This window comes from Rhinopithecus bieti, unplaced genomic scaffold, assembly GCF_001698545.2.
Source record: "Rhinopithecus bieti isolate Rb0 unplaced genomic scaffold, ASM169854v2 scaffold_4134, whole genome shotgun sequence".
Classification (NCBI taxonomy): domain Eukaryota; kingdom Metazoa; phylum Chordata; class Mammalia; order Primates; family Cercopithecidae; genus Rhinopithecus; species Rhinopithecus bieti.
Window position 1 is genome coordinate 239,858 of NW_016804265.1, and position 10,444 is coordinate 250,301.

The 10,444-nt window shown below is 39.0% G+C and overlaps 1 protein-coding gene across 1 annotated transcript in view; it reads left to right on the forward strand.

The window, feature by feature from the left end:
- The window catches only part of REPS2 (RALBP1 associated Eps domain containing 2), a 208,626-nt gene extending 199,627 nt beyond the window's left edge, over positions 1-8,999 (forward strand). The window contains 2 exon segments of the mRNA XM_017867491.1: positions 88-193; positions 8,614-8,999. Of these exon segments, the coding sequence (XP_017722980.1) occupies positions 88-193; positions 8,614-8,682 (175 nt within the window). The 3' untranslated portion in view covers positions 8,683-8,999.
- The last annotated feature ends 1,445 nt before the right edge of the window (positions 9,000-10,444 follow it).

Below are 10,444 nucleotides of genomic sequence, written 5' to 3' on the forward strand. Positions count from 1 at the left end.
TTAACACCTCTCATGAACCAGATTCTGACCCTCAAGGGTTCAGACCTCTAAGTCCTTTTTCACTGAAATGTTTGTGCTTTTCTGTAGGCAGTCTTCCAAACAGAAGAAGGCCATTCAAACTGCTATCCGCAAAAATAAAGAGGCAAATGCAGTGCTGGCTCGGCTGAACAGTGAGCTCCAGCAGCAGCTCAAGGTAAGGAATGAGTCCCAGATTTGGATGACCAGGCTTTTCCCTGGCTTTTAAAAAGTTTTTTTTTTAATTTAATAGACATATAATAATTGTACATATTTATGGGGTGGGGTGCATAGTGATGTCTCCATATCTATCATGTACAGTGATCTGATGTGACAATTGGCTGACCATTTAGTTCCATCCCTGTTGATAAGGCTTGCCTCTTTGTTCTCAAACCCTTTTTGGAAGGTAGAGAATTACTATATTTAAGTTTCACGGGTTGGTTCTTGCATAGCCAGAGGAAGACTAGTGACTTTAGTATGTAGGCTTCATATTGTGTGTGAGTTAAAAGGAAAGACAATCTATTACGAAGGCTGTTTGAAGCATTCTCTGTTATCCAAAGCTTCTGGATAAGCCCTTAATTATTTACGTCCTCTCTGAAAGGGAGGACGTAAATTCTTATTTCAGTAGAAGGAAGTGGCCCTGGTACTATCAAAGGCTGGCTCCTCCTCTGGTACCTTGCAAATGGTTCTATTTCACCTTCTCAAGGACATCACCCCTGTTTCTCTTCATCATTGCTCTCCCCTGTATTAGTTTCTCAGGGCTGCTATAACAAAATACTACAAATACGGTGGCTTAAGATAACCAAAAATGATTCTCTCACAGCTCTGGAGGCTAGAACTCTGAAATCAAGATATTGGCAGAGCCATGCTCTCTTCAAAGGCTCTAGAAGATAATCCTTCCTTACCTCTTCCCAGCTTCTGGTGTTGCTGGCGGTCCTGGGTGTTCCTTGGCTTATAGCCGCATCACTCCAATCTCTGCCTCTGTTGTCACATGGCCTTCTTCCTGTATCTCTCTGTGTCTGTGTCCAAATTTCTCTTCTTATTGTATCTTCTTATAAGGACACCAATCATTGGATTAGGACCCACCCTAATCTAGCATGACTTCATCTTAATTTGATTACATCTGCAAAGAATCTATTTGCATATAAAGTCACATTTACAGGTACTGGGGTTAGGACTTGAACATATATTTTGAGGGGACATGATTCTACCCACTATATCCCCCAGTTCTCTACTGGATCATTCACCATCCACACGTAAATGTGCTCCAGTATTGTCCATTACACTTGGCCAATTACTGCCCCATTTCTTTGGTTCCCTTTACAGCAAAGTTTCTTAGGAGTGGTTTTTATTCATTGTCTTTACTTTCGAACCAGTGATTTTCTCCTCCTTCCATTTCAGTTGGCTTTGTCCTCCTCCACTCACACCCGTCTTGGGGCTAAATCCAATGGGGCTGCTTTAATATTATTAAGTTTTTTTTTTTTTTTTTTTTTGAGACGGAGTCTCGCTCTGTCACCCAGGCTGGAGTGCAGTGGCCAGATCTCAGCTCACTGCAAGCTCCGCCTCCCAGGTTCACGCCATTCTCCTGCCTCAGCCTCCCAAGTGGCTGGGACTACAGGCGCCCGCCACCTCGCCCGGCTAGTTTTTTTGTATTTTTTAGTAGAGATGGGGTTTCACCGTGTTCGCCAGGATGGTCTCGATCTCCTGACCTCATGATCTGCCCGTCTTGGCCTCCCCAAGTGCTGGGATTATAGACTTGAGCTACCACGCCCGGCCAATATTATTAATTTTTTCAGAAGAATTCTACACAATTGGTCATTTCCTCCTCTGAAATTGCTTTTATAACTGGTTTTTGATATACCATACTCTCCTGGTTTTCCTTATGCTTCACTGGTCCTTCCCGTTTTCATTTTCTGCTGTCTCTTCCTTCCCTGACCTCACTTTTATACCCCAACCCCATTTGCCCCAATACTTTAGTATGAAAATTTTCAAACATACAGGAAAGTTGAAAGAATAATAAGTGACTGCTTGTGTAGACATCACTTCAGTTCTACAATAACATTTTGCTATAGTTGTTTTTAATCACATACCTACCCATTTATCCTTGTGTCCATCAGTTCATCTTATTTTTGACATATTTTCAAGTAAATTGCAAATATCTATATACTTTCCCTAAATATTTTAGCATACGTATAATTAGCTGGAGTTCAATATATTTTTACAGTTTTTTCTTATGATGTAAAATGTTTACACAAAATGCATGCACAAATATTATTATTATTATTGTTATTATTATTATTTTTGAGACAGAGTCTCGCTCTGTCACCCAGGCTGGAGTGCAGTGGCGTGATCTCAGCTCGCTGCAAGCTCCGTCTCCCGGGTTCACACCATTCTCCCGCCTCAGCCTCCCGAGTAGCTGGGACCACAGGCGCCTGCCACCACGCCCGGCCAATTTTTTGTGTTTTTAGTAGAGACGGAGTTTCACCATGCTAGCCAGGATGGTCTCGATCTCCTGACCTCCTGATCTGCCTGCCTTGGCCTCCCAAAGTGCTGGGATCACAGGTGTGAGCCACCGCGCTCAGCACACGCACAAATCCTAAGTGTACATTTGCTGAGTTTGTAACAAGTACATGTACTTACTGAATCCAAACACCCATAAAGATAGAGAGTATTAGCATCACCCCAGGAAGCTCCCTCATGCTCTTTCCTAGTCAATTCCTGCCCTACCCACACAGAGGCAATCAGTATTCTAATTTTTATACCATAGTTTTGCCTGCTCTATAACTTTATATAAGCGATGTCTTACAACTTATACTTTCATATAAAGCTTCTTTCACTTAGTATTATGTTTTTGAGATTCATTTATATTGTTGTGTGTATCAGTAATTCATCCATTTTTATTGATGAGTAGTATTCCATTGGTTGAATATGTTACAGTTTGGTTATCAGTTCTGTTGACAGACACCTGAGCTGTTTCCAGTTTTTGGCAATTTGGAATAAAACTGCATTTTTGAATAATCTCTGTATGGACATATGTTCTCATTTCTCTTGGATAAATACCTAGGATTGGGATTCATAGGTAACATGGTAAGTGTATGTGGTTAGTTTCTGAGAAACTGCTAGATTGTTTTCCAAAGTGGTTGTAACAATTTGTACTCCTACCACTAGTGTATGAGAGTTCCAGTTGTTCCACATCTTTGCCAACATTTGGTGTTATGATTATTAATTTTAGCCAGCCCTGTAGTGATATAGTTTTTATCTTCTCCTTGCTGACTAATTATGTTGACCGCTTTTCTTTGTGATTATTTACCTTTCATATCTTACTTTATGAAATATCTTTTCAAATGTTATTTTTCTCCAAAGTAGTCTATAGATTTATTATAAAACCAATAAAAATCCCAGCAGGATTTTTTGTGATTAGACAAGCTAATCCCAAAACTTATATGTAAGGGCCAAGGAGCTGGAATTGCCTAAACAAATTTGAAAAGGAAGAACAAAGTTGGAGGAATAACTTTACTATCAAGCTCCAGTAATCAATATGCTGATGCATAGATCAATGGAATCGGATACAGAGTCCTGAAATAGACCACATGAAAACAGCCATTTGATCTTTGACAAAGGTGCAAAATCAATTCAGTGAGAAAGAATAGTTTTCAACAATTGTTTTATAACAATTTGTCATTTGCATTTAAAAAAAGAGCCTTGATCTAAGCTTCACATCTATACAGAGATTAACTTGAAATGAGTCATAGATGTAAATGTAAAACATAAAGCTATAAAATTTTTAGAAGAAAACAGAAAAATCTTCATGATCTGAGTTTAGAAATAACACCAAAAGCACGATCTATAACAGAGAAAAACTAAAAAAATTGGACTTCATCAAAATTAAAACCTTTTATTTTGCCAAGCATAGTTAAGAAAATTAAGAGACAAGCTGCTGGGTGGGAGAAAGTATTTGCAAACCACATATTTGATAAAAGACTTATGTCTCAATTATATAAAGAGCTCTTAAAATTCAATAATAAGAACTCTCCAAAACATCTCAGTTTAAAAATGGGCAAAGGATTTGAACAGACACTTCACTAAATAATATATAAAGATGGCAAATAAGTACACGAGAAGATATTCAACATCATTAGCCATTCGGGAAATGCAAATTTAAACCACAATTACATACCACTATATACATACTAGAATTGCTAAAACAAAAAAATGTGGCATCACCAAGTACTGGCAATTAGAACTCTCATTTACTGGTGGTGGGAATCCAGAATGGTACCTCCACTCTGAAAAATCATTCAGTTTCCTATGAAGTTATACATACACTAACCGTGTGACCCAGCAGTCTCTCTACCTTAGTGAAATGAAAATTTATGTTCACTCAAAGATCTATATATGAATGTACATAGCAGTTTTATTCATGATAGCCCAAACCTGGAAACAAATGTTCTTCAAAAGATGAATGAATAAATTGGGATACATTCATACAATGGAATAGTACTCAACAGAGGAAAGAAATGATATACAACTTGGATGAAACTCAGACATTATGCAGAGTGGGACAAGCCAGTATCAAGAGGTTATGTACTGTATGATTCCTTTTATTTGACATTCTTGAAAAGGTAAAACTATAGTGATGTGAAACAAATCAGTGGCTATCAGGGGTTATGCATGAGATGAGAGTTTGTATGAGTAGTCCCAGGGAGCTTTTGGGTTTGGTAGAACTGTAATGTATCTTCTTTGTGGTGGTGGTTACACAAATCTGTACACTAAAAGAAAAAAATTGTTTTACCCTATGATAATTTTAAAAAATTGTTTTTTAAATGTCAGAGTTCATTCTGTTTTATAAAGCTTTGTATGTGAACTTGTTTTGTTTTGCATTTTGTTTGGTTTTGGGTTTTCTCCTCTCTCCCTCTGCTTTGGGGTAGGCCAGTTTCATCCATTGTTCTCTATATTTGGTGGGCCCTTTTAATTTGGAAACCGATATTCTCCAGTTCTGGAGGGTTTTTTATTTTATTTTCTTGTCGTTGATTATTTCCTCCCCCCTGCCTTCACTCCCATTTTTTCTCATTCTCCCTTACTGATATTCAGACATTGGACTTCTTAGCTTAGTTCTCGAATTTTCTCATATTTTCTCTTCTGTTTTCTTTTCTCTTTCTTCCTACCTTTTCTTCTTTATTTTTGTCTATTTCTGGAAACTTAATTATATATTCTAAATCTTCTGTTGTTTAATAATCAATAATTTTTTGTTTTCTGTTTATTTTTGATGATATCCTATTCTTGTTTCATTGTCGTGATCTTTTTTTTTTTTTAATTATACTTTAAGTTCTGGGATACATGTGCAGAACTCGTTGTGATCTTTTTTCTATGGTCATTTTTCTTTCTTCTTCCTGAATAGTTTGTTTGTGTGTGTTGTGTTGTGTTGTATGTACTTTATCTTAGATGCTTTCCTTCGATATCTGATGACCCTTCTTTGCTCATATTTAAAAGGAAGACGAAAACACTGATTGGAAGTTCATTGCATGTTGTGAGGCTTGTCAACTTTGAGCTTCACTGTCTGGCAGTTTGGCTCGGCTCTATAGTTGGGGAACCCCTAAAGGGAGTATGATTAGCTCTTTCCTCTTGGTCTGGTTGAAGTCTCCAGAGTGGAGACTGTTTTGGTCACCTGCATGTAGGGAAAGAGTTGATTCAGTGGAGCAAGAGGGCTGTAGGTCTCAGCATTCCAGGATATTCATTCACTCTCCCTATTTCTGACCCAGTGTCTTGTCCTCAACTGTGCTTGTTTCTTTCAGATGCTCTCTGTTGTACCTTTTCAAGAAATAAACCTTCAGCATTCTGCCCTGGTGGCAGGAATGATCTAGGGACCTAATTGCTTCTGAAACAGATTTTCAGCCAGCGCTTGTTTTCGCCAGCCCCCATCTCCCCTTATGTACTCCCACTTTCATAGGTATCTGGTGTTGCCAATTTGAGTCTTTCAGGAATTCTCCTATGTAAAATCAAATTGGTTCTTATTTTTCTTCATGTTAGCATGGGACTCAGCTTTCTTTACTTGATCTGTATGAGTGGAAAAGTTCAGTCTAGTGAACGGAAGTCTGAAGAATCATTGAAACAGAACTATAGTCATAGCCCCTCAATTAATTCCCAGGCTAAGCCAGTTTATAGATCCAGAGCCTCTTGAATGATGAAGGGGCATCTATGTCTCCTTAAGGAAGGACCCCACTGTGCAGCCAAAAATTTATACTGTAAATCTTTCTCCTAGCCTTTCCCAAAGGGACCCTGCTGCCATTTACCAGGGTGACTGTGCATTAGAGGAAGGGAAATAATTAGACTTTTGGGGAATTACTAGACCCTGGCTCTGAACTGACACTAATTCCAGGAGATGCAAAGTGTCACTGTGGCCCATCAGAGTTGGGGCTTAGGGAGATCAGGTGATCAATGGAGTTTTAGCTTACGTTCATCTCACCGTGGACCCAGTGGACTCCCAAACTCACGCTGTGGTTATTTCCCTAGCTCTGGAATGCATGCTTGGAATAGACATACTCAGAAGCTGGCAGAATGCACACATTTGTTTTCCTGGATTTCCTAAGTCGTTTACCATTCACCAGTTTGCCACTCAGCTTTCAAAATTTATTGCTATCATCTTGTCCCTTTTGTTTTCCCTGTCTTGTGGGTCCGTGACTTTGAAAAGTTGCTTTATTGTTTTAGTGGTGCTCCAGGAGAGAGAGAATGTGGTACCCCTGGTCAGTCTTCCATCTTTACCTGAAACCTCTATCTATACTGTTTTGCTGGATGATGTTGTATGGTCTCATGGCTTTGAAGACCATCCATAAACTAGTGAAACCTAAGTTATGTCTCAAGCCCTACTTCTCTTTTCCTCTGTGCTCTAGACTTGCATATGTAACTTCTTACTCAATGTTTTCTCCTTAGATATCCAATACACATCTCAGATAATTAATTGTCAGCCCTATCCTTGAAATACTCATTTCTTATCTAATCTTCTCATTCTCAATATGACTACCAGCCAGCTACTTTATTCATACAAAATTCCCAGGAGTCATCCTCAGATTTTCCTTCTCTCCTCCATCAACTTCATCAGCAAGTCCTACCAGTTCTAGATTCAAGATTTATCTAGAATTCATCCACTTCTCCTCATCTTTATGGCTTCTACCCTGATGGAAGCCATTTTCATTTCTCACCTGGGTCCCTGCAGTAACCTCCCAGTTGCTCCCCTGCTTCCATTCTCACCCTGCTGTAATCCACTGTCTACACAGTAGCCAGAATGAAAATTTTGAATTTTAAGTTGGGTCGTGTTCCTTCCCTGATTAGAAACCCTCAATACCACCCCGCCTACACTTCCATACTCTTTCCTCTGCCCACAAGGCCCTGTATGATCTGACTCCTTGCTTAAGTCTCTGACTTCATTTCCTGCCAATGTCTTCCTTGTTCCCTCTACTCTGGTCACACAGGCTTTTTGTTCATCAAATTCACCAAACTCACTCGTTCCTCAGGGCCCTTGCAGTTGCCATTTTGTCTGTAAATATTCTTCCCCCCATATCTTCATATGGCTCACTCCTCATTTCATTCAAGTCTTTGCTCAAGTAGTGCTAACTCTGAGAAGGCTTCCCAGGCCACTCTCTCTCCTTTCTCCCAGATCCCCCTCTGTTACTCTCTATTATGTTATCTTATTTCCTTCTGGGAGTATCTTGTTCGTTAACTTTATTATCTTTCTCAAGTCATTTGAATGTAAGCCCTATTGCTCTGATCTGGCATATTCTTTGCTGATACCATCACAGCTAGAGCATTACCTCACCTGTAGGAGATAGAAACCAAAAGACTTCTGACTGGGTGGCTACGAGAGCATGTGAATAAATACTTGTGAAGTTGTATACTATTAGTATGCTGATTCTTCTGAATCTCACAATTCAGCCTTTATACAGAATTCTTTCCCATCTTGACTAATTCTACTTGAATACTTTTGTGTGTCCCCTCTCTTCCTGCCAGAATATCCCTTTTAGGCCCGAAAGTTTGAATTCCAAAATAGCAGATTGCTCAGCCTCTTTTCTGCCTTTCACCCAGATGTCGTACCTTACACCATACGTTGTGCAGAGACCTGGATGAGACTTTGGTGGAGGGGCCACTAGCATACCTTTTTGGCCCTCAGACCTGACTGAGTATGGTGCTGAATTATAAGCCAGAGATTGCAACTAGAAATTTAAGTACTGTTGGCTCACTGCTCAGTATTAGGAGTCTGTTTTTGCTTTCTGCTCTCTCCTAGTCTTTTAATTTTTAATGACACTCTCTACCAGCTACTGATCTTGTTAAAACAAGCTAAAACTAGGGCAGGGTGGTAGAGGGGAGTAGGTCAGTTTCATTTCATTGTCTTCAGAAAGGAGTTGAGAGATTACAAATTGTGAAGCCCCTTTTGTCTGGTCACTGGCATTAAATCTGGTACCTCCCAGTCTTCCTGTTCTTGAGTTATACAGCACTTGTATTTGTGGGTCCAGTTATAAGTTTCCTTTTAATATCTGATGAAGTAGGAATGAATTCAAGAAATGACCCCTTTGCTTTTTTGTTTTTCTTCTGTTTTGTACAACTCAGGAGGTTCATCAAGAACGAATTGCATTGGAAAACCAATTGGAACAACTTCGTCCAGTCACTGTGTTGTGACCCCCCATGGTTCAAGTGACAGTGGGTGACCTTGTCTGCCAAGATCTTTCTTTTGAATGTTTTGAACCCAACTACTTTTCATAGATGTTTGACTGTGTGAAAAGCTGTGAGCAGCAAAATATAATCCATATGACCTTTTCTCTTGCACTTCACTTGTATGTTTTACTGTGGTGGAAAAAATACTTCAACTGATTATCACACTTGAAATGGTAATTATCAGTGGAATTTGTCTCCTATTCTTAAGTACTTCTGCAAGGTATTAGATGCTGCTCCTTACCAAAAATCAGTCTTCTAGCAAATAAAAATAACTTAGAGCATTATTTATTTAAAGAATTTATGTTTTCTATAAAACCTTATAACCAAGTACCTTCAGGATGCTTGTAACCAAGTACTTTCAGGATGCTTTTTGTATGTATATCCCATACAGTAGGTTGGTTTCCTGAGTAATTGGGAATTCCAACTAGATAGTCATTGGTGTGACCATAATAAAAACAACAATAAAAGCATCAGATCTAGACTGGCGCTGTGCCCTCTACCACTATATGCCAAAAAATTGCTTCTCTAGTGCCATTTTGATATTATATCTAGCTATAAATAATACATGACTATTGTTTTCTATTGAATGTCAAAGACTTACTGGGTCTTTACACCTCTGTAAAGTGGAAGTTTTGGCAATGAGCTATTTAACTTGGCCAAGCTAGGCTGTCAACCCAGACAACTCAGTCCTTTCATGTAAATTTTTGGGCAAGAGACGTCTGCTTTGACTGCCTTGCCTGACCAAATTAAATAAATAGTTACCAGATCTCTACTTTTATCCTGCATGGGATAATGTATCTGTAAATGCATGAGTTTGGAAACCACCCATCAAATATGAAAGGCTGATGAGACTGTTAGGATTGATAAACATTTGTTGTTTGAACCCAGGTATCCAAACTGGGGAAGAAGGGGAAATGGTTGTTACCAACAATCTCTAGTAGTTATTTTATTCTTTATTTTAACCTGGATTGCAAATGTATTGCGTATGAAGAGATAATGAAAGAAAGTGGTCCTCATGCTGGATGTATGACTGTTTTGTTCTCTGTAAAGTGTATTCTTGGGAAGTGATTGGTTTATATCAGATTCAGAGGAGCCCAGTTAACTCCAGTGTAGGTGACGTAAAACAGTAAGCTCAAATTGCAGAAGCAAGTATCCTACAGAAATTTAAGTAGCTGCTGCTTCTCCTGAAAGCCCAAGTTGAAAATGGGACTACAGGGGCACAGGGCTACTGACCCTCACAGGGCATGCCAGCATTAACACCACTTTGAGAGATTAATGGCAAGAAATGCTGTCTCCTGTGCATTTTACTAATTTCCCCATTCTTAGGGTAGCAGGGTGGGAATGTACAGGGTCTTTTTGAAGCAGTTTTGGATAGGTGTGCAATATATGGGATTCAGCCTTTGTTTTCAATAGAGCTGAGAGCTTTTAGAACAAGTAGGCATTTATTTAATGTTTCCTTAGTCCATTGGCAAGCTTTATCAATAGCTTAATGGCAGAGGATAAAGGCTCAAACAGATGATGTTTTTCCACAGAAAAACAAATTGTTGAATCTATTCCGTGCATATTTAAGGATTTTTGAATTGATTTTGAAAATCAGGAAACTTGAACTATTTCTCGATTCCCTTTTTTTCTTCCCCATTTGCTGCCTTTTTTGTTTTTGTGGGGGAAGGATGGGGAGTAAGTTTAAACTCTTCCGAAGATTATGAATGGGTCAGCGTAAATTTTT